At 43.8% G+C, this 24,290-nt stretch overlaps 1 protein-coding gene and 1 long non-coding RNA gene across 5 annotated transcripts; one reads left to right on the top strand and one right to left on the bottom strand.

Moving 5' to 3' along the window:
• Nucleotides 1-1,730: 1,730 nt before the first annotated feature.
• Nucleotides 1,731-18,110, top strand: LOC127030402 (caspase-8-like). 4 transcript variants are annotated; one of them, XM_050916822.1, is made up of 9 exons: nucleotides 1,731-2,429; nucleotides 5,948-6,286; nucleotides 6,972-7,077; nucleotides 8,498-8,636; nucleotides 10,572-10,631; nucleotides 11,181-11,272; nucleotides 12,029-12,140; nucleotides 13,755-14,244; nucleotides 15,990-18,110. In XM_050916822.1, exons 2-9 carry the CDS (start codon nucleotides 5,976-5,978, stop codon nucleotides 16,129-16,131), a joined length of 1,452 nt encoding a protein of 483 aa, XP_050772779.1. In that variant the 5' UTR covers nucleotides 1,731-2,429; nucleotides 5,948-5,975; the 3' UTR covers nucleotides 16,132-18,110. The 4 variants fall into 4 exon arrangements, with proteins under 4 accessions (XP_050772779.1, XP_050772780.1, XP_050772777.1 ...); XM_050916823.1 differs by lacking the exon at nucleotides 1,731-2,429 and adding an exon at nucleotides 2,440-2,643; XM_050916820.1 differs by lacking the exon at nucleotides 1,731-2,429 and having other exon boundaries at nucleotides 4,813-6,286.
• Nucleotides 8,939-23,605, bottom strand: LOC127030405 (uncharacterized). The gene is made up of 5 exons (XR_007768385.1): nucleotides 23,579-23,605; nucleotides 22,546-22,782; nucleotides 17,779-17,866; nucleotides 13,221-13,810; nucleotides 8,939-10,604 (listed from the first exon to the last, which is right to left on the bottom strand). It is a non-coding gene; the product is annotated as an uncharacterized LOC127030405 (long non-coding RNA).
• Nucleotides 23,606-24,290: the final 685 nt, after the last annotated feature.

Here is a 24,290-nt window from a genome sequence, read left to right as displayed (position 1 = left end):
GCTCACCTGTGTGTTAGAATTGTTAAAATAGGTATTATTAGATTTATAGAGATGTGTTTGGACTTCATGAAATGCTTGTGAGTTGCTGCATTGCATCAATTTCCCATGTTATAGGAAGTGTTCACGCTGTAACTATAAAAGGGTTTGCTATGAAACTGGAAACCCTGCCAGTCAGGAGAGAACCATTGCCAAGTGTGAAATACTGCCACGAGACTTGTCATCTCCTGACCAACAGAAGAAGACCAAAAGACACCAGACAAACCATTGTGGAACATCAGTGGACAAAAGACTTTGCTGATTGTTTCCCCCACACCCATGAAGATTGGACATGCACCAACGCTGGTATTGAGACAGTATTCCTGTACTAATGGTGAAATCCACATCTGCCTACAATTAGAGATGGCATCATATGATAAATGAAAACAATAACTTTGAGTGATCATTTGGAAATTACAAAGATATGTAAGAGAACTGCTTGGTAATCAAAAGCAATTCATATGCTAAGGAAAATTAAAACTAGTGTCGCTCTCTAAAATGGAGAGGATCTTGGAGATCTTTTCTCTTCATGTATTCATTCTCTCTTTTCGTTGAAACCTCCATCTCTTCTCTGCCTAATTTTGGAGGTGAGGGTCCTAACCTAACCACTGAACGCTTGGCTATTTTGGCATTGTGTCTGCCTTGCTGGTGTTTTTCATGAAAATTTTGGAAAGGTCTCAATTTTGTTGTTCAGCATTGGACCAGAAACAGATTTTGCAACCTGTAAATATATTGCAAAACAGAATTATTATTTTTTGGCCAGTGGTAATTGCCAATTCATTACAATATATCTTTCTGAAACACCATTCAAGAGAACATTTAGACTTTACAGTTCCATGTGTTCACTGAGTGCTGGTTGTGTATTTGGTGGTGGTGCCTGTCTCTCTCTTTTTTTCTTTTATATAAATAAAATAAATTTCCATAAAAAATAATATTGCACGTTAAAAATGATCCAACTGCAAAGAAAAGATGGACACTGTAGTAAGATAGATGGGACTGAAGCATGGGTGGGCAAACTATGGCCTATGGGCTGGATCCAGCCCGCCATTTGTTTTAATCAGGGCTTCGAGCTCCCACTGGGGAGTGGGGTCTGAGGCTTGCCCTGCTCCAGTGCTCCAGCCAGGGAGCAGGGTAGGAGGCCACTCCACATGGCTCCTGGAAGAAGCAGCCTGTCCCCCTCCAGCTCCTACTGGTAGGGGCAGCCAGGGGGCTCTGCTCTGCATGCTGCCCTGCCCCAAGTGCCACCCCCACAGGTCCTATTGGCTAGGAACCGCAGCCAGTGAGAACTGCAGGGGCGGTGCCTGCGGATGGGGCAGCGTGCAGAGCCACGTGGCTGTACCTCCACATAGGAGCCGGAAAAGGTACATGCTGGTGCTTCCGGGAGCTGCTTAAGGTAAGCGCTGGCCAAAGCCTGCATCCCTGAGCCTCCCTCCACACCCCAACTCCCTGCCCCAGCCCTGATCCCCGTTTCTGCCCTCCGAATCCCTTGATACCAGCCCGGCACATCCTCCTGCACTCCAAACTCCTCATTCCCAGCCCCACCCCAGAACCTGCACCCCCAGCCAGAGTCCTCATCCCCCCCGCACTCCACTCCCCCGCCCCAACCTGGAGCCCCCTCCCACACTCTGAACTCCTCATTTCTGGACCCATCCCGGAGCCTGCAGCCCCATCCCATAGCCCACACCCGCAGCCAGAGCCTTCACTCGCTCCCGCACCCCAATCCCAATTTTGTGAACATTCATGACCCGTCATACAGTTTCTATATATATTAATTTAAGTTAACAAACACAATTGTGAATGCTAATCCATACACTCCTCAAACCTTTGCAGTCTACCTTAAAATGGGTCCTCAAGTCAGCCACAAATGTTTGTGTCATGGAACTATTGCAGAGTGTCTGGATTAGTTTGCCCACCCCTGGACTGAAGGATCCAATGGCAAAGCAGGGAAGTGGGACAGAGACAAACTTTAAAGTGGAAAAGCATTTTGAAGCAAGCCTGTTTTTTTCCTGACTCTTTAATTCTTCATTTAGAGGAAACAACTCAAGTCTTCATTCATATTAGGAGGTCTCCTGATTATGCTACCTGCTGTGCTCCAACTCCCCCGTTTTTCACCAGTTATTTGTTTTATTTTTACAAGCTCTGTTTTTGTATCTGCAATATCTGATTAACTGAAATTGTAATGATGACAAGTTCTGGAAGCGAACAGCTCTATTGTCATTGTATTGATATCACAATTTTCATTCTGTTGTCATTTAACTTAACCTACTATTGTAAGTCACATGACAATACACTCAGTCTCGAGACCAGTCCTTTCCTGTTGCATGACTTCCTGTTGGGACTGAGAAGGAACAAGATCCAGAGGCATTTCATTACTGAGCTGCCTGACTCCAAAAGTAAGTGAAATCCACATCCTTAAGTTCAATATCATTTTATGTTTGAAGGACACTGAGTTTTGCTAGGAAGTTTCATCCACTGATCTGCCTGACCTCAAAAGTAAGTGAAATCGACATCCTTAACTTCAATCTCATTTTATGTTTGAAAGCAACTGAATTTTGCTAGGAACAAGATCCAGAGGCATTTCATCCACTGATCTGCCTGACCCCAAAAGTAAGTGAAATTAACATCCTTAACTTCAATATCATTTTATGCTTGAAGGCAACCGAGTTTTGCTAGACCAATATCTCTTTCTAGTTTTTCTCTCCCTGTTTTGGATTATAATCTACTGCAAGAAGACAATGGAGTTAGAATTTTTATTACACTATCCGCACAGGCAGGCATGTACACATGCAGATACACTGTCTATTCTGTATACATAATAAACTATACCGCTTAAAGTTTATAGAAAGTTTGAAAGTGAAAGTGAAATTAATTTAATTCCCTTTACCTAAAGATCATTTTTATGGCTATAAATTGCTTATACCTTAATCTAGGGGTATGCATGTGTGTCAGAGGAGACTGTTCCCCCAATCCTATATTGACAATTAGCTATCAGGTGTGTATTCTTTTTTTTCTTTTTCCAAAGAAGTAGCAAATAAGATCAAGCAGCTGAAAGCACCAACTCCTGTCTGAATGACTCATGTGCCTAGTCTCATTAGTTTTCATATGGCCCAGACGTGCAGATTCTCATCTGTTTCAAAACTAGTTTTGCATACATTTAAAAGAGAAACGAGGGTTGGGAAGCAGAGCTTTAGATAGTGTGCTCTGTAGGACAGGGACTCAGTTTTACTGGTTTTTTCTAGACAAGAGTTTAAGGTCCTACTGTATAGTAATCAGTTAAATGATTGTCAATTAACTCAAGTTAACAAACACAATTGTGAATGCTAATCCATACACTCCTCAAATCTTTGCAGTCTACCTTAAAATGGGTCCTCAAGTCAGCCACAAACGTTTGTGTCATGGAACTATTGCAGAGTGTCTGGATTAGCATTTACAATTATATTAATTAACTCAAGTTAATTTGGCAATCAGTCAACTCTTTACCTGAGAACCACAAACCTGGTCTACACAAAGCTGCCCTGTGTTCAAAGAGAGCCAACTGCAAGTGGGGAGCCCGACCCCATAGGGGGTTTTGGACACTGCTGCCATACACATAGATTACTGACTACTCTGACAGCGGGATGCTGGCTTGCTCTGGCAAAGGGTTGCCACACTAAATGTTCTCTCACAATATCAGTCGCAGAATGGTGTCCAAATGAAAAAGACAGGAGGAGAGAGACCTTCCAGGCATACTAAGAGGGGGTCCCCCACAGAGCCCACTCAGAGAACTTCAGCCACCCGATAGATTCTTTCTCCCAAACCCTCACCCTCCTCTGATACCCCTGGATGTCCCTTCTGCCTGTGCTGTCACAGAGGGAGCAGAGCACTGGCTAGCACTCTCTGCAATGAGGCAGACAGTCTAGCAGCATATGCTGCTGTTCCCACAGTATGGGCTAAGGACTCTTGGAGCCTCATGCTCCATATTCCCAAATTCCGAGGCCTGTTCTAAATTCAGTACAGTAGAACCTCAAAGTTATGAACAGCTCAGGAGCGGAGGTGGTTTATAACTCTGAAATGTTCGTAACTCTGAACAAGACGTTATGGTTGTTTTTTCAAATGTTTACAACTGAACATTGACTTAATACAGCTTTGAAACTTTACTATGCAGAAGAAAAATGCTGCTTTCCTTTTATTTTTTTAGTAGTTTCATTTAAGACAATACTGAACTGTATTTGCTCCCTCCCGCCCGCTGCTGATTGTGTACTTCCAGTTCCAAATGAAGTATGTGGTTGACTGGTCAGTTTGCAATTCTGAGGTTCTACTGAACTTGTGTCCTGCCCTAACTGTAATCCATGACTGAGAATTCAAAGGTCACTGAGGGCTTTAGGTGCACACTGGGCTGGTGCAAGGATGTTTCGCGCCCTAGGCGAAACTTCCACCTTGCGCCCCCACCTCCCCGAGCCCTGTGGCAGCTGTCTGCCCTAAGGCACCCCCCCGCGGCAGCTCCCCCCCGTCCTGAGGCCCCCCCCCCATGATAGCTCCCCCCAGCCTGGGGAGCTGTGCGGCAGCTTCCCACCCCGGCTCACCTCTGCTCCCCCTCCTCCCCAAGCACGCGTCACCGCTCCACTCTCCCATCTCCCAGGCTTGTGGTGCCAATCAGCTGTTTGGCACCGTAAGCCTGGGAGGGAGACAAGCAGAGCGGGGCAGCGTGCTTAGGGTCGGTGGCGAAGCAGAGGTCAGCTGGGGTGGGGAGCAGTTCCTCTGTGTGCTGCCCCTCCCTTACTTGCTGCAGGCGGCCCTCCCCGCACCCCAGCTCCCTTCACCTAAATGCCAATGACGACTGGGGTGGTCCAAGATCCGGCCGCCGCGGTTGCCACCAAAGGACCTGAAATGCCTCCCCCCAAATGCTAGTGCCCTAGGCGACCACCTAGGTCACCTAATGGGTTGCACTGGCCCTGGGTGCAGAGTGAAATGGGAAATGTGTGGCTCTAGCCTTTACTTGAGCTTTGGAAATTATCAGTATGCTCTTTATCTGATTTGTATCTTGCAAATGTGCAGTGTGATAGTAAATAGCTTAGCTTGTAAGTGAGCTGTAGTTTGCAAGTGCTGGAGACAATGAGTATAAAGTGAATTATCTTTCCTATCTAAATTGGAGTGGCCTGATTGCATGGACCTGCAGGGGCCAGAAAAAAAATGTTTATAGAAGCAATAGTAGCTTAGGGAAGCTTTTACTACAATTGAGACATACATCTGTGATGACAGGTTTCAGAGTAGCAGCCGTGTTAGTCTGTATCCCCAAAAAGAACAGGAGTACTTGTGGCACCTTAGAGACTAACAAATTTATTTGAGCATAAGCTTTTGTGGGCTACTGCCCACTTCATCGGATGCATAGAATGGAACATATAGTAAGGAGATATACATACATACAGGACATGAACATGGTCCATGATTTCATGTTCTGTGGGTCTCATTTATTGCTCACTTCGTTGATTTTAGATCTAGGGGAAATGGGTGTCAGATATATGGCTCTTGCTTCTGGGTAGCACTGAATCTTTAGAAAAAGAATAATGCTGATTTTCAAAAGCACAACAGGCAGGATCTAGGAAAGAAAAAAGGAAGCACTTGCATGCAGCTGGATTGATTCTGCTGCCAGCAAACCCCAAACATTCCCCCAGGGAAAGCAGGAGGATCTTGTTTCCATGACATTTTCTCTTACCTTTGCTTCTGTTCCCAAGTGCAAATTCCTAAAGCTGATGAATTGAAAGGGGACAAAAGAGACCTAACATCAAAACTATGACAGGGGGATATCAGATATGTATTTTGTAGCATGTATCCATTTATTAGGGAACAGTCCACGTGACGTGACTCCTTTTGTAATTGTGTTGACCTCACTCATCAATCACATCATTCCATCATCATCTCACTTTGTGTTTAGATCTGATTCCTCATCTCTCAGCCATAAAATGAGCGCAGATATATACAAGCTTCTCTTCTTCATCAGCGAGGAACTGGACTCGGAAACCCTGATGGCTCTGAAGTTTCTGAGTCTGGAGCACATCCCACTGAAGAATCAGGAAGACATTCAGGATCCCAAGGATTTCTTCCAAAAGCTTCAGAACTTGAGACTGATAGAGGAAGATGATCTGTCCTTCTTAAAGGAGCTACTGTTTAGAGTAAACCGCATAGACCTCCTGACTGGTAAACTGAGCTCCAGCAGAGATGAAATGGAGAGGGAACTTCAAATCCCAAACAAGGCAAAAGTTTCACCATATAGGTATGGAGTATAATAAGGACCTTTTGGAGCCTCTTGGGCTTAAAAGGCCCAGGTAGAGATGTTCAGTTATGTCCAGCTTCATTCTTGTTTCCTACCTGAATTGTCTTCCATTTTATCTCCCACACAAATCCAGGGAGAATTTTATTCTTCTCAGTCTGGCTCTGTGCATCTTGCACACTTCAGGACAGGTATTTAGCTGTATGCTCTAATGTTATTGATTATGTCCTTGGTACTATTCCGACAGCAGTGACATCTACATTTTTCAGGTTTCAGGTATCAAGAAAGTTTTTTTTCCTGGAAATTATCTCACAATCATAGTATTTATTGTAACTAGAGAGGGGTCAAGCAGACTTTGGGTTGGATTTGTTCCTCTCAAATCCAGACAGAGCCTGAGCCTTACCTACGTTACTTGCAACCTGATGTGTGCTATGTACTGTCTCGTTCCTGGAAGCATTGCCACTGAGTGCTTCTGAGAACAAGTATTTTCACTTTGGACTGCACTGACTTTCTGATACCGTGATGTTGTTCTCAGCCTTGGCTTTCAAGGATGTTGTACATAGCAGTGTTAAGGATGAAGCAAACTCCTTTACTGTGGACCAGCCCGTCAGGCACATGGGGCATACCTGACAGCATTCAGGTAATCTTCATTTTGGCTAATTTGCTTCCTTTCTTCCCTTATTGTCAGGCAACTACTTTACAGAATCTCTGAAGAAATAACTAGTGAAGAAGTTGCCAGTGTAAGATTCCTGCTGCAAAAGGAGCTACCGAAGAAGAAGCTTCAGGACAATGCTGTAAGAGCACTTAATTGTGGTGGCTTTTTGTGCAAAGTTGGTTCTGAGTCTCTGGCTATGGCTATGCTACACCTTAAATTGACATAAGTTATATTGCTCAATGGTGTGGTTAGCCACCTCCCTGAGCGACATAACTTATGCCAACTTAGTGCTGAGCAGACTGGTGCATAAGTCGATGGGAGAGCTATCGCCAGCAGGGACTGGAGTAATTAAGCCAATGGGAGCTCTCTCCCGTCAGCTTAGAGCGGCTACCCAGACAGCTTACAGTTCAGCTGCACCACTGTAAGGTCTGTAGTAGCCATAGTCTAACTCTTTCCTCGAAGGAGGTAGAGAAAACAGGTGCATGTAAATCCCAGCCTGCAGTGGGGATGGCTCATGATAAGTGGAAGAGCTGTGAGATGGTCTCCATTAGAAAATGGGTCTTTCTTTCTCCCTTCTGTCTTAGTCTCCTTTCCCCACCATTTCATCAGCCTTTCCCACATTCTCATGGTCTTAGCCACACCATCCATCTCCCTGCCTCTGCCTCCCACAAATTCAGCACGGTCCTCTTCTCTACCCACTGCTTTCCAGGGTATTGATATTTGGGTGACACCCAAAGGAGGAGGATGTGGTCTGGAGAAAAAGCACAGGGTTTGGAAGTCAGACAATCCTAAATTGTAATCCTGGCTCTGCCAATGACTCGTGTGGTCCTGGGAAAGTCACTTAACCCTTCTGCCCCTTTCCTTATTTGTAACATTGGAATAATGATACTTACCTAGCTGCCTCCCAGGGTGTGGTGAAGGTTAGACAGACAAATAACTAGCTTTGAAGCACCCTTCCTGAGTTCATCATCCACAAGGCCTGCATTAAAAGTCTCCCTAAAAGCCCTACATCTGCTATGGTCCCTATGGGCAGATTATCTGATACAATTACAAATTTGGGGAGTAATTAGGAATAATTTATGTAATGGAAAACTTACAGCAGTGTAACTAAATTGTTTTTAAAAAATCCATATTAGTTACATATCTGGAATAGAGATGCACTTATCCAGGGTTATACCACACTTTTATTCTAGTTTCATTTAATTTGGTCAATTACTGGATTAAGCAAAACCAGTTTAAGAATATCTACATTAGTGGTTTGCACTGCTTTAATAAAATCTGTTTTGTTACATATGCGCAGAAAAAACATATGCAGACCAGCCCTAAAATCCCCTATCTTAGCTTAATTTATTTTCCCATGAGGTGGCTAATTCACATCTCGACACCCGCTACCACCTTCTAACTTGGAGTATTTCTCCACCCCTGCACTCTCCCAATTCTTTGTCTGTTTCTGTCTTCAGCCTCCTCAGAGCAGGGAACCTGGCCTTCCTTTTGGTTTGAAAAATGCCTAATATGTGGTGGTACCTGAAACTAATACATAATCATACTTTTTTAAACAGACAATATTGAAGCTCTTTATAGAAATGGAAAAAGCTGGGATAATGAATGAAACCAAACTGAAGGTGCTGAAGAGTATTTTACGGGACGTTAGACCTGACCTGGCGCAAAAAATTAATACCTATGAAGTAGAAACACGAGGTAATGATTTTAAACTACCCATTTGAATATTCTTTTGACTGAGCCCTGAGGATCAAAGGAAGTGGTGATGAGGGAGACATTCGAAATAGTCTGCCCCCTTAGGAACTATTGAAAAATTGTTCTCCATAGTATTATTTTTCTGTGCTTTGACCAGTCTAGTTTTAAATGTCTTTAAGACTGAGACCTGCACCGCTTCCCTTGGGAGACTAGTCCGTAGACTTACAGAGCTTGCTGTCAGTGAGTTGCAAGGCTTTATTTTCCATGAGCTAGTGCATAGGTTGGAAAGAAGATTCATGGAGAGGTTTTGAAAGGGAGATATTTTTACTCAAGTCAGTGCCAAATGCTTTAAAACAGAAACTGGGACGTTTCCAGCTCTTCCAGTTACTGTGTTCTTGATGAGCTTTTGGGTCTGAAGCAGTGACTTGTTCACCTGACAGGCTCAACGTTTAGGAAACAGTTATTGAGAGGCACCATCCAGCGGCCAGGGGAAAGTGAGAATACACAGAATCTTTCATAGCAGGTTCTCATTTGCATTTGGCTTAGTCATGTGTGTTTCTCTGAGGCCTCCTGGATGGCTCTTAGAGCATTTGGACTCTTTCTCCCAGCTCCTCTAAGGATGTACTTGTGAAGTGTCACCTGTTTGGTGAGTAGAGCAAATAGTGGCTCTGAGGCAGGTAGTGGCTGCGTCTAATCTTGACTATAAAAATTCTCCCACCAGCGATAGCAACAGTGGAAGCACTAGTGTCATCAGAGCACTGGTGCTTTACCACCACTTGTTGTCTAATGCCGCTCAGGGTAGGTGTAAACAGTACAGTAAACATCAGTGTCTACTACACAGTCGTGCTCCCCACTGCTACCTCTAGAGGCATTGCAACAGTGGGAGATTTCCAGGAATTTCTAGTGTAGACAAGGACTGTAGCCATGGGGGAAAATTCATCAATTCATTAATTCATCTCTTTAGGTTGAGCAGGAAGGGGACATATTTTTCAGTCCTGTTGCCACTACAAAAAAAAATACCTGTTCAGCACAGCCATGTTTAAACATGATTATGATTTATTTTTGCTGGTCTAGACAGTACAAAAATGTCATAACTAGGGATGTAAAAGTTTAAATGGCTAACTGATAAGCATCAGTCTTATTGGTTTTGGTTAATGATTAAATTCTGATGCTCGCTTTGCACCTGGGACGCCGGGCCGGGAGTGGGGACCCCTTGCACTCCTAGTTTCCCGCCTGTGTGAACTTCTTAACCGTTAACTGTTTAACTGATAGAATGTTAATAGGTTAAACTGTTACTGTTTTAAACCCTATTTACATCTTCAGTCATAACAGTGATGGAGAATTATGTTTTGACCCTAGTAGGTGCCTGTGTTACAACCATTTTTCACAATCCTGTTTAAATATTGTTATTTCTGTAGTATAGACAAGACCTTTATTTCAGCCCAGGGCAACAGAAATGGTCAACCTGTCAATGGGCTAATCCATCACCAGGAGGGCATGAGGGGAACCCATTCCTGGAAGGGAAGAGAAGAGAATCACCAGTCACTAATGGGAAGAGGGATCTCCTCCAATATCTAAAAATAAAATCTCAAGGGAAGTCTTATTCAGTGGGACGTGACAAATATACCAAAGAAGCTGCAGAACTGGTACAGCCACAGGGTTTCTTTCCCATGTTGAAAACTTGTGTCAGTTGATCATGATCTAATGTATTGACAGTTTAGGTAACTTCACATAGAGAGCGAGGCTCACCAGAGTTGTGTGTATACTGGATGAGTTGCTTCATCTGCCCAGGCTGTTTGTCCTTTAAGACTTCAGGGTAGTTTCTGTTGAAGACTAGGCTTGTAACTAACCTGAGGCCTTGAGAGTCTTGCTGCACTGAGATCTGGAATAGCCTCGGTTGAATTTGTCCATCATTCTTCTTGTCTCTTCACGTTTCAGCCCCAGATGAACTGATCACGAGCTTGGAACCTCCTTTTCAGAGACTGACATTTAGTGAAGGTATTTTGTTACAGCTCCTTAAGTAGATTAATAAATTATAAGGCCAGAAGAGACCCTTGTGGTCTGATCTGGTCTACTGTATAACACAGGCCTTAAGACTTTCCCTGAATTAATTCCTGTATGAACTAGAGCATAGGCTCACTTGATTAAATGTAATGTAGCTAAGAGTCCAGTCACTGCACTAACCATGAAGATGTTTGTTGCCTGCATTGTTTCCCGCCTAGATTCTGAAGCCTGTACAGATTTCATGGTCAGTGCCATGGAGACTCATTCTCTTGATTCATATGGTTAAAAATAGAACGAATCATCGCTAACTAAATACACCTAAAATCAACCTGACATTAAGCGGTGGTAGGCCCATAGGTGCTAAGGTATAGACGTTATCTAAGTGGTAAACAATGAAAATGTGAGCAGTTTTCCATGTGTTAGGGGTTGGAAGTTGTCCGCACCCCACTCCCTCAGATCATTTGGATACCATTCTTTGTACTGAATTACGTTAAAGTTAAGACCTCCCTTTTGACTCTAAATGTCCTTTTGTGCCCCTTGTAGGTCATATTCACCAGGAAGTTCCCTGCCCTAAAACATGTGCATTTGTGGGCCCAGGTGAATCGGGAGCAAAGGAAGCAGTGTCAGTGCCAAAGGTGAGAAATCCTGATGTTTACCTTGAACTGCTGCTCTGCTCCTGACCCTGATGGGCATAAATCCCATTTACAACCCCCCCTACAATTGTTGGTGAGGGCCTAGGGAGCCCTCATCCAGAATACAAGAGTAAGCCGCACCCTTTGCTGTGTTGCTTGAGGATCAACACCCCATTAGGGTTAGTGGCAGGAAACAGAGCAATGTCTGCCATTGGGGAAGTGGGGAGAGGGGAAGAGAACCACCAGGACACCCTGAAGCAAATGGAGAGTTTCCGGCAGTCATGGTTAAGCACATCCCTCCCTCCCTCAAATCATGCTTAATCAATGGATAAGAACCATTTAATCACACCAAGCAAAGGAGGGAGGGAGCAGGAATCTCAAAGGTAGCCCCCACCATGTGCTTTTGGGGGCGGGGGGCAGGGTGTTGGGTTGGGGACAAATACCTGCTCCCTTTTCCTCTACTCCAGAACACTAATCTCGCCTTAGGGGAGGGAGGGAGTGCTCAGGGGGGAGGAAATAGGGTTATTATTTCCCCACTCCCTTTCATCCCCCTGCAGGCAGAGGCTAGAACTGTGCCAGATTCACAGACTTCCCCTACACCGCGTCCCCAGCGCCCCAGCCTGTGGTATGTCTGCGAGGCTTAGATGAGGCAGGATAACAATCTGTGCTTTGTCCCATTACTTTTTTGGGTACCTTAAAACCTACAGCTCTTTATGCTGCTTTTGCGATCTTGTCATTATGCTCTGTACATCTCTACAGCTCGAGAACCCATACACGATGGAGAATAATCCTCATGGCTATTGTGTGATACTGAACAACTCTGATTTTAAAAATCCTGATGAAATCAGGAAAGGCACAGACAAAGATGCTGGTAAGTATTTTGCTTGTTGAACTACTGGTTTTTTTTTTCGAAGTTGGACTTTGTCTGAGGGAAAAATTTAATCTACCCTCATTTGTGGAAGGGATAAGTTATGGTGCTGTCACTTTTTCCTTTCACAAGACCACTCTCACCAAGCGCCCTTCCCTCCACGGTTGGTCTGACAGACATGTTGGCCATTATGGTATCAGAAAAGCTACAGTCTCTTCACTGCCAAAAAGGGCGGTCTTATTACAGCTTGATAATTAACCCGTGTTAGTGCTCTCTCTATAAAAGCCTAATGGAGATACAAGTAGTTTTTACCTTGTAGTTGTTAGGTGAGGTCAACACTACACTGCTCACTTGTGGATGACCTCACCTGCCTACACTGCATAACAAGAGAGGATGTCTCTGCCAGGATTTTACAGCCTGAGAGCTAACTCAGATTAGTTATCTTGCTGTAAAAACACCCCTTTTAGTCTCCTTGTCAATTCCTCTACTAGAATTTGTCTGTTTATAGCTGACAGACTTCTTTTTACCTTCTTGGACTGAATATGCTAAAAATGTAGTTTAAGGAAGGAAAGTCTTTCTGTTCTGCATATAAGCTATTGTTTATATAGAGTGTGTATGTATGTGTGTGCCTTTTCTGCTACGGCGTCTTTCTGCTTGATGACTTCTCTTCTCTCTCTCTCTCTTTTTTTTTAATAGTTGTGTTCTTAGAACTGCCAGAAAGTCCTTAAGCTCTCAATTCTGTGTTCACTTAACCTACAGTCTGCAACTGGAGGATATAAGGAGACCACACTGCCAGTTAGAAAGTGTTCTGATCCAGTAGATAGACACATCTGGTTGCAGCAGTGCTCAAACAAATCCAACTATCTTATCATCTTGCCATTTGCCTCTAAGCCCTTCCTCCTGCAATAACTCCGTGTCTATCTGTATCCACACATCCTTCCTTCTTAACGCTGCATCTTCAAAAAGCGTATATGGCTGAATTTTAACTCTGACCCCTTTCCAGTTGCTCATTTCCCAGTCACCCTCTTTTCTCTAGAAGACTCTTCTCGCCCACTACACTGGGAAAGCTGTGTAGGTCCTTACTTTTGTTAAGAGCCACATTCTGCTGCTCTTGCTCTGCGCAGAGTAATTAATGTCAACAGGACTATTTGCAGAATAAGGAATTACTCCTTGGAAGAGTGGCAGAATCCAGTCTTAAATAAGTACATCCTCCTCCTCTTGTTTTATCAAGAGCTATTCATAAGTATCTCAAATCTGTGCAGCATGAAGTTGGTGAAAGATGTTTAAACAAACTAAACTTCTTATGTATAATGATTAATTGCTATGGAAGTGAAACCTGCTTTTTTAGGGGAAGACAGCATGATGGTCAAGGCAAAGGCATCGTATCAGAAGTAAATGAATAGCTGTGTATTTCTTGCTAAACCAGTATCATTTTGATCCAAGAGGAGTGACAGGGCGTGGAACAATAAGGTGGGCTTCTTCGTGGGACTGTAACACTTTCGAAACTACCTGACAGTGTCTCTTGCTCTCCAGTGCAGTGCCTACAGTTTCATCTTCTTCCCTCTCCTCTGTTTATGTTAAATGAGTGCTGACTCTCCTTCTCACTTTCTCTCCCAGAGGCTCTGAAACGGGTTTTTGAGTGGCTTCAGTTTGAGACAATTGAGCACCGAAACCTAGAAGCAGAGGAAATCTGTAAGACAATCAAAAAGTATAGCAACATGGACCATAGCAACATGGACTGTTTCATTTGCTGCTTACTCTCACATGGTGAAAAAGGTAAAATACGTGGGACAGATTGGAATTCTGCAGCCATCAAAGATCTGGTCTCCTGCTTCACTGGATCTGAGTGCCCCTCGCTCGCTGGCAAACCCAAGCTCTTCTTTATTCAAGCTTGCCAAGGTAAGACAGGGCAGAAAAGTATCCCAGTGAAAGAAGATTCTTCTCGACAGCTGGAGGCAGATGCTTTACCCTTGCCTTCCATTCCTGACTGGGCTGATATCCTCATTAGTATGGCTACAGTGGAAGACTTTGAGTGCTACAGATACATAGAGAGAGGCAGCGCGTTCATTCAGTGCCTCTGCAAGGAAATAGAGTCTTTCTGCCCACAGTAAGTACTACTCATATTCCCCATTTTAATAGCATGTAGAGGACTGATGAAGAGGTGGAACGCATTTCTCCCAGAAACACTTTCTTAAACTAGCTTAATAGAAACTCATTGACAATAGTACTTTCCACTTACTGTATATAGCACTTTGCATCTTCAAAGCACTGCATGTTCATTAATTAGACCTCACAACCCCTCTTTCACGTTGCTAAGTATATATTGTTATTCCTGTTCTACAAATAAGACTGACTTAAAGTGACTTGCCTGAGGTTACATGAATCAGCAGCATAGCCAGGATTATATCGCTGGACCTCCAGGCACTCCAGCTCAATCCTCCACACTGTACTCCCTCCCCAGATGTATCCTGTATAGTATTTTACAATATTAAATGACTAATGATTTTGTTCTTCCAATGGGAATTAATGGGAGTCAGTGGAAGTAGGCAAATCTTTTTGGTAAAGAACAATGGCAAGAACCTCTCTTCGCTAGGCTGCTGGCCTATAAAAAAAGAATTGCTAGTGTTTTTTTGTTTAGAAATGAAGGGAAATGGTGTCTGGTGATAAGTCTTGTGTAGCATCATGAAGAGTTGGGTGAGGGAGTGGGTGATGTGTTCATTTGTTTCTCCATATTATCTAAATGCTGTTCCTAACCAGTACCAAGACAGAAGACAAATGTCACTTGGTAGAAAAACTTACACTGAGGCCATGGCTACACTTACAGTTCTGCAGCGCTGGTAGTTACAGCTGTGTTCGTACAGCTGTGTAGGGCCAGCGCTGCAGTGTGGCCACATTTGCAGCATTTGCAGCGCTGTTGGGAGTGGTGCATTGTGGGCAGCTATCCCAACATTCAAGTGGCTGCAACGTGCTTTTCAAAAGAGGGGGGTGAGGTGGAATGTGACAGGGAGCGTGGGGGAGACAGAGAGAATGGATTTTTGGAGTTGACACTGTTCTCAGCTCCCTGCCTTGTAAGTTCTAAGGACTGGAAGACACACCGTGCCTACCTTCAATCATTTTAAAAGTTCTGACCCCCTTCCCCCACCCCTCTCTCATTCACTAAATGCAAATTATGTACTCCTAAATAGCGTCAGACCAGATAAGTATCTGCTCACGGACTTCCCCCTCCCCCTCTGCCGTGTGAGCGTGCTGTTTCTCTCTTCAAGCAAACAGCTGTGAACATTCCAAAGTAACTCCCCTGCCTGCCTCCGCTAGCTCAGCAAACAGGAGCTGTGTTTGTTTTTTAAATAAGCAGTTTGGCTGAACTCCAAGCTCTCCCTTTCTTCTGGTTTGTTGTGGACAGGAATTCTGGGATACCTCCTTATACCCCGGAGGTCAATAAAAGCGCTGGTGGGGTCCACACTTGCTGACGGAATCGCTACACCCGAGGCTCGACCGGGTGTACAGCCAGTGCTGCAACCAGGGAGTTGCAGCGCTGGCCGTGCTTTGCAAGTGTGGCCACATCCTAAGTTGCAGCGCTGTAACCCCCTCACCAGCGCTGCAACTCTCTAGTGTAGCCATGGCCAGAGTGGCCTTTCTGCAATTCTTTTTTCTTCAGACATATGTGGAGTGTAATGATTACATAGTATTCAAACTGAGGGACTAGCCAGGAGTACGAGGAAGCCATTGTCCGTGTCCCAAGAGATCATGGTATCCAGCAAACATGGATAACTTCCCAGACCAGCCTCAAAGTCCTAGTTTGAAAGTACCACGTATTTCTGTGTAACTCTTTTTTCTCCTTGTAATGTGTTTAAGGTGCATGGATCTGCTGACCATCCTGACACAAGTCAACCAAAAAATGGGAGACAAAGATTTTAATGGGAAAAAGCAGATGCCAGAAATAAAATCAACCCTGCGGAAGCGACTGATCTTCCAGGTGCCAACGCTAGACAATTAACCAAAGCAATAAGAAGTCTGGGATACACTAAATTAGGAGCTACTTTTTGGGATGGATTCAACTTGCAGTTCCAAAAGACAAATGGACTGGATTTGTTCAGTTAGGTCCCAGTCCTGCAAGGTTCTGGGGGCCCTCAACTCTCAGATCTCCATCTCTGCAGTGGCTCAGCGTCCTGATTTCCAGATCTGCAGCTGTCCGAGTCACCAAATGGCCTGACGATGTGTGTGACTGACCTGCATCTGTATACTTTAGTAGGAGATGAGAGTGCTCAGCACCTTCTAGCATTGACCCCTTTGTCATGATTTCAAATGAAGATGCACTCTGCAAAATCTTGATTCCCAAACAATGAGGAATTGTACAGTTTCCATTTGTCAATGTTATTCACAGATGATAAGGCCAAAAGGGACCATTCTGATCATCAGGGATCCTATTTTTCTGTGATAAGAAAATCCCCAAAATTCTCCAGTAAAAAGACACAAAAATCTGTATTTTTCCACAATTAAAATTAAAAGCTGAATTTTAGTTTCTCTAGTCACACTATGTATAGGTATCTGTTCAACGCAATGGTTTATTGATATATATACAATTTTTTAAGCAAGTTCAAAGCCTACCTGTGCCATTGGGGAGGAGGGGTAGCTCAGTGGTTTCAGTAGTGGCCTACTAAACCCAGGGGTGTGAGTTCAATCCTTGAGGAGGCCACTTAGGGCAAAAATCTGCCTGGGGATTGATCCTGCCTTGAGCAGGGGGTTGGACTAGATGACTTCCTGAGGTCCCTTCCAACCCTGACACTCTATGATCAAACAATAAAATAAAATTAATAGAATTGCAATTTGTACTTTTTACCAATATCAAATATTTGTATGTCTGTATTATATATTTTCAGAAAATTGTGGAGGTTTTTTAATGCATAAACACTTGAATGATAGAGTCACAGTGAATTGTTTCTTTACTGTTGCTGGTCCTGCAAGTTCAGCCTTTTTTTCATTTCTTTTTGTTCAGTTTGTTTAACACTTTCCATGTGCTCTACAGCTGTCTGCCTTTGAATGTAATCTATAGCCTTGCTGCAATACAGAACAGGACATTACCATCAACGTGAAATTTTTCCTTGCCAAACTCAGTGACACAATCTTTAGGGATGGTTTTAAAAGTTTTTGGCCTCTTTTCATAACTTTAATTACTCACGTCTGGAGGCTGAAGTGAAATTTGAGATGCATGAAAACGCAAACCCCTATATGCTGTTGAGTAACCTCCCTACACTGGAAGCAGTTTATTGGAGTATGTTTAGCTATGTAAATTTAAAACGCATTCAAAAATCAACCACAAGAGGGGGAGATTGTATGCATTGAATAAGTGACACCACTACTTTCAGTAAAATTTAGTTAATAGTTAATATATGTTTTTATTTTTCCACAAAATGTAAAAACTGTCTTTTTACAGGAAATCTCTAAATTCCATGTTTTTCCATGGCATATGGATTTCTAGGATCCCTGGTGATCATCTAGTCTGACCTCCTGTACTGGAGAAGTAGGACTTTCCTGAATTAATTCCTGTTTCAACTACAGCATAACTTCTAGAGAAACATCCCATCTTGGTTTAGCAAAATCCATCTTTGCTATCTCAACCCATGCCTTTCCTGACCCCCTTCACCTCCAGAAAACCTTCTTTGATTTGCATTCTGGATTCACAGATCTGATCCTGGGAAGATTCCACATGGTTCAGACACAATTTCCATTACCTGCATGGACAGAGAAAATTGAGCTATAAATTACCGAGGGGATCAGGTCTATCGCATGGTTCTCAGGAAAAAAAAAGTCCTTTTATACAGTGACCATTTAATTAAATCCACAAGCAGGAAACCACCATTTAAATCATGTTTTGCATTTGTACTTTTTAGTAGTTTACTTAAGGAAATGTTGATTTCTCATTAGCTGGTAACCAAAGCCTGTTGACTTGCAACTAAATATAGCCTTTACACAAAATTTGGTGGTGATTTTTGCTAACTGGGAGGATACACTATATCTATACATATTTATTTAAGCAACAATATAGCTTAACATATTTATTCAGCTTCTTTGTTTTGACATTTTTTATTGTTAGAAAATGGTGAATGAGGCATTTCATTTTTAGTAGATGATTAATTTTTTTATTTGTGACCTTTTTCATACTCTATTTGAGTGGAAATTCAAATTAAATTAAAATTCAGAAAAATAGATTTTTATTGTTTTTATTAAATATAATGACCTTAAAAGTGCTGGATACATAAGAAAAAAGTTTATCAAACCATTAAAACTAACCAATTTATTAAATAAAGGCAGTATTATCTGTGGTTAATGAATTTAACTGATTTGTTTCTGGTTATCCTGTCCTTCAGGATTTTAGAACTAGTAGATCTTACTCTCTCAAACCTACTTTTTATTAATAGAGTGGAAGAGAAAAACAGCAATTCCTCCTTTTTCAGCTTCCAGTTGGGTTCTTAACTTTGAATGAGCTAGTACATGAACAGAACTAGTTGAATAAACGGAAATGAAGAAAATAGTCTCTCTGCACCTACAGAAGATCCAAATTTGTTTAGCATTTTTTAAAAAAAAATCTATTTGTATCCACCCAGACAGTGATCAAGCAACAGGATGATAATATAACACTTTGCACTTCTCTAGCTCCTTCCATGTGAAGAGTTCAGTGTGCTTTACAAGCATGAATTAATTCAGCTTCACAGCCCCAGGATCCACAGATTTGTGACCAAATGTAAAAGTTGAGGCACTCATTTTGGTTTTTCCCTGACTCTCTCCAATCTCTGTGTAGTGTAGTTTGTTGACTGGCATAGGTATTTGTCTTGTCTAGAGCCAGATCTCTCAGTGACTCTCCTGCGTGTCTCTCTAGCTCTGCAAGTACAGGCAATCCCTTATGGGCAGTAGGGAGACATCCACTTTGAGTCCTGGACCTCGATCACAATAAATAAGTACTTGCTTTTACCTAGCCCTTGCCTCTGTTGTGTGTCTGTTTCCGTTTTCCTTGCTTGAGGTGACTGAGGCAGGGGCAGCGTACAGTAGGTCGCAGAGGAAGGGTCCAGGTATGGGCTCTTTGGTCATTGAAGACAATGGGGCACTGCACTGTATGTATATATATCCATTTCCATCAAATCTCCTCCCCTTCCAGTGATGACTCCTCTCTGTTCTCCACTTTATGTCGTTAAAGAGTTAATTCTAACATCTCTATAAGATAGCATAGTGTTATACCCATTTGAAAGAGAGGGGGAAACTGAAGCAGAGAGGGGTTAAGTGTTCCAGTGTGTTAAATGTTACGAGGTTAAGTGGATAAATTATAAAATCAGGGTCTGTGCATAATGTCTTGCTTATCTCAAGTACTGAGAAATGTGTGCTCTTGTATCAGAGTAGGATCAGCGTTAAATCAGCCTTTTAATGGCTGGCTCCCTTTTACTCTCAAAAAGGTATTTGCATATGATGGGCACTTCAGAGCCAGTGTTTACTTATGGTTTAAGCTTTCAACAGGCCAAGTTTCTCTCTTGAGCCACGGCAGACTTTGTTCATTGAGAATCATGCTCATTTATGTAGAGGATGATTTCCTGTTCCTGTACATGCTGTCTGATGCAATGATTTTTCACTGTTCAAACTCTATATTTACAGTTGCATGATACTTCACATATTTTTAAACTTTTGAACAAAAGGGATATGGTCATACTCAGTATTATGGTTCTGTTTATAAAGGGTTAATGATTGATTAATAGCTATGTTTAGGGGGATTATATTTCCCTATGCTGAATACGGGACACCTGATAAAATTACTAGTATTCAAGCAAGTTCAATCAGAACTATGCAGTACAAACGTTCAAATCAACATGAAGTTGACTGAGCCCGTTAAATAGAAATACTGCCTAGTTGGATTCCTTTTATTTATCTTATCTTTAAGGCTTTAGAGTTCACACTGGGACGGGTGATACACACAACCCTCCGCCCCACACACACACACACACACACACACACCAGGAGAGGTGACACACCCATACACCTCTCTCACAAGGCGTGGGGGTGACTGACCAAACCAACCCTCCCTGCCCAGCGCTCTTCACCCTCCATGCCTGGCTGGCCCCTGGGACCACGTTGCAACACGTGGAGGGGAGCATGCTGGGTCACATGCCCCTTCCCCTCGCTTTCTGCCAGGATTCACACCAGAAAATGGCCAGCAGCAGCCTTTCGGCACAGTGTGGTACGGTAGGGATGGGAGCTGCTTCCAGCCACGGGGGGAGGGGGGATATGGAGGAGCAGTGGGGCTGGGTTTTAAAGGGAGAAGACAGCAAGACGGGAGCATGTAAAGGGCTGATGGGTGGGCAGCAGAGGTGACACGTAACTGGCTGGCGCCTGCCCACACTCACCAGCCATCGCAGCTCACAGCACTCAGCCAGTGCCAGCTGGAAATAGGGAGGAGGGAGGGTCCTGCTGGCCAAGAGCCAATATGCAGTGGGACTGTGCTGATGGACCAGCAGGAGGAGCAGCTGGCCCTGTGCACTGCAGCTTTGCCCCACCGCTAGCCTTGCACGCCCACCCCCATCATTGGCCACTGGACCCCTCTTCCCCTCCCTGCTGGTGGTCGGGGAGGGGAAGAATAGGGATCCACCAGCAGCAGGACCCACTGGTACTGATGGGGGTGAGGGGAGACAGAAAATACAGGACAATTTGCCCGTTTTTAAGAAAAAGTTGGGACACTTGCAGGAAGGCTTAAAAACGGGACTCTCCCTTTAAGGATGGGACATCTCGTCACCCTAGCTATGTTACAGAAAGGAGCAGTATGTCTTACAGAGGGTAATAAGCACATCAGTGGAAGGGGTTATAATTATGCCGTAGTTATACGAAACCTAGTGACCCGTTGGATTCTAACATTTGATTATTTATTAAAACATCTATCAATCATTTATTAATTCTTTATAAATATATTAAGGTTCCATTTATAAACTGTGTGACTAAGAGAATAGTGTCATGATGCCTTTAAATTGAACATTCTTCTCTATTCCTAAAGATAAGGTTAAATCTGTGAAGTTTCTGCAGGTTAGCCTTGTCTTTCCTATACTTCGAGTTCCTTTGAAAATTCTTCAGATTGGCTTCAGAAAGCTGCACATGACACTTAGGGTATGGCTACACTTGCCGATGTAGAGCTGTCATAAACAGATAATTAAGGGTTAATGTCTCTTTTACCTGTAAAGGGTTACAAGCAGTGAACCTGGAACACCTGGTTTCTTTTATCTGTAAAGGGTTACAGGCAGTGAACCTGGAACACCTGACCAGAGGCCCAAACAGAAAACAAGATCCTTTCAAATCTCGGTGGAGGGAAGTCTTTGTTTTGTGTTGTTTGTTTGTCTATGGTTCTCTCTGGGTTCTGAGAGTGACCAGACGTACCTACAGGCTCTCTAATTTTCTGTTCAAGTAGTAAGTACAAGTAGAAAGGTGGTTTAGTTTTTTTGATTGTTTTCTTTATTTGCAAATGTGTATTTTGCTGGAAGGATTTTAATGTGTATTTGTGCTGGCGGGAAGGCTTCTCTCTAGTGTCTATAAGCTGAAAGACCCTGTAACATTTACCATCTTGATTACAGAGACAACTTTTACTTTTTTCTTTCTTTTATTAAAATCTTTTCTTTTTTTTTAGACCTATTGATTTTTTCCCCTTGTTGAGGCTCAAGGGAATTGAGTCTGTACTCACCAGGGAATTGGTGGGAGAAAGGGAGAGAGAAGGGAGGGGGGAAGGTGGAATTCCTCTGTTTTAGATTCACGGAGCTTGAATCTGTATTACCTCTTGGGGAGGGGAAAAGAGGAGGGGGAAGGTGCATTCTCTCTGTTTTAAGATTCAAGGAGTTTGAATCACAGTGATCTTCCAGGGTAACCCAGGGAGGGAAAGCCTGGGAGAGGCAACGGTGAGGGAAAGGGTTTACTTTCCTTGTGTAAGATCCAGGGGGTCTGGGTCTTGGGGTCCCCTGGGCAAGGTTTTGGGGGGACCAGAGTGTACCAGGCACTGCAAGTCCTGGTTGGTGGCAGCACTACAAGATCTAAACTGGTAATTAAGCTTAGGGGGATTCATGCTGGTACCCCATCTTTTGGACGCTAAGGTTCAGAGTGGGGGTTATACCATGACAAGAGCGCTGTGAGTTAAACCCTCCTTCGTACAGTGCAGGAGGGAAAGTACTGCAGTCTGTCCACACTGACAGTTTCAAGCGCACAGGTGGCATTGGGAGCAGTGCATTATGGGTAGCTATCCCAGTCAGGGTTGGTTCTGGCTTTTTTGATAGCCCAAGCAAAAAAACCCAAAAAAACAACCCGGGTTCAGGGAGCCCGAGTGGTGAACCAAAAAAGAAAAACAAAAAAATAAAAAAAAAAACACAACAGGGTGCAAACTTTCAGTGCCACTTACTTGGCGGCTCGTGGCTGCCTTCCTTGGCTGCGCTGGCGAGCCTCTGGGCGGGCGGAGGCTTCACTCTGGCTAGCCGGACTCCCTGTGCTGCAGACGTGCCCCGGGCAGTGGAGTGCATGCCCCAGCTAGTGGGGGGGAGAGAGAGAAGGGGGCGGCAAGGGCTTCCTTCAGCTGGGGCGCTAGCCACTCGACCCCTCCTGCTGCACCACCTGCTGGGAGGGCTCCGGCCGCTCCTGCCTGCAGGTGAATTGAAAGTCGTTGGTCAGCAGGGAGGGAAGGACATGGGCTGCTGGGCTTGCTGCAGACCTGGCACCAGCTGGGGCAGACGGAGTGCACAGCCTGCTCCCAGCAGGGCGCTCCCCTCCTCCGCGCCCCCCGCCCCCTACAGTGGCGCACTGAAAGTAATCGGTGAAACAAAAGAAAAACAAACACACAAACAAACAAAACTACCAGGGCGCAGGGCGGCCAGAGTGGCAAACCAAAAAAAAAAAAAAAGGCGGCTGTGACAGGTTGGATCACAGAACCCCCCCTGGGAGCTGCCAACTGATGTGCCAAGATGACTTCTATCCCTGTTTTCCCTGCCAGCTCAGGACTTCAGCACCTTGTCTTGCCAAGCCAGACACTCTTGTCTGCTTCAACAAAGACCCAGAGTCTGAATTACCTGCCCCAAAGCTGCAGGTTTACCTGAAAACAGCTCACAGAAGTGTGCTTGTCTTTAGCACCCTGATGCCCAACTCCCAATGGGGTCTAAACCCAAATAAATCCCTTTTACCCTGTATAAAGCTTATGCAGGGTAAACACATAAATTGTTCGCCCTCTATAACACTGATAGAGAGATATGCACAGTTGTTTGCTCCCCCAGGTATTAATACATACTCTAAGTTAATTAATAAATAAAAAGTGATTTTATACAGAAAGTAGGATCTAAGTGGTTCCAAGTAGTAACAGACGGAACAAAGTAAGTTACCAAGCAAAATAAAGTAAAATGTGTAAATCTATGTCTAATCAAACTAAATACAGATAGGATCCTCACCAGTTCCAGAATGCTTCCTTTTACAGGCTAATCTCCTTTTAGCCTGGGTCCAGCAATCACCCCCCCTCTCCCACCCCCAGCGTAGCTACTGTCCTTTGTTCCAGTTTCCTTTAAGTATCCTGGGGGGGTGGAGAGGCTTCTCCTTTAGTCAGCTGAAGACAAAATGGAGGGGTCTCCCACAGGTTTAAATAGACTCTCTCCTGTGGGTGGAGACCCCCTTCCTCACTCCTATGCAAAGTCCAGCTCCAAGATAGAGTTCTGGAGTCACCCGGGCAAGTCACATGTCCATGCATGACTCAGTCTTTACAGGCAGAAGCCAATTTACACATGGTATCTTGTATGTCTCCTGGAAGACTTCTTATGTGGACTGGAGCCTTCCAAGCTCTTTTGTCTGTTAAATGCTTCTGGATTGAGCACTTAATTTGCACATTCCTTTCCCAAGAAGTGACCAAATGTTTTAACTAAGGTTACTTGGAAATCAAGCAATATACAGTCAATGTTCATAACTTTTAATACACAAATGGTGCCTGCATACAACTAGGATGAACATAACCAGTAGATCATAACCTTTACATAGATATGTTACATGGCATATGTAGCAAAACCCTATTCCAGTTATATCATACATATATTTATAAGCACCCTTACCCCATAGAGCCTTATGGGGTACACTGTCACAGCAGCCATACCAGGCTAGGATTGGACAGAATGC

This window comes from Gopherus flavomarginatus, chromosome 10, assembly GCF_025201925.1.
Source record: "Gopherus flavomarginatus isolate rGopFla2 chromosome 10, rGopFla2.mat.asm, whole genome shotgun sequence".
Taxonomy (NCBI): Eukaryota; Metazoa; Chordata; order Testudines; family Testudinidae; genus Gopherus; species Gopherus flavomarginatus.
This window is presented reverse-complemented; position numbering and strand designations above follow the sequence as displayed.

Coding starts and splice junctions, on each gene's coding strand:
- LOC127030402 (XM_050916820.1), top strand. CDS start 5,826: ATGTATTTTGTAGCATGTATCCATTTATTAGGGAACAGTCCACGTGAC. Junction 8,637..10,571: donor CTATGAAGTAGAAACACGAG/GTAATGATTTTA, acceptor TTCACGTTTCAG/CCCCAGATGAACTGATCACG. Junction 11,273..12,028: donor AAGCAGTGTCAGTGCCAAAG/GTGAGAAATCCT, acceptor ACATCTCTACAG/CTCGAGAACCCATACACGAT.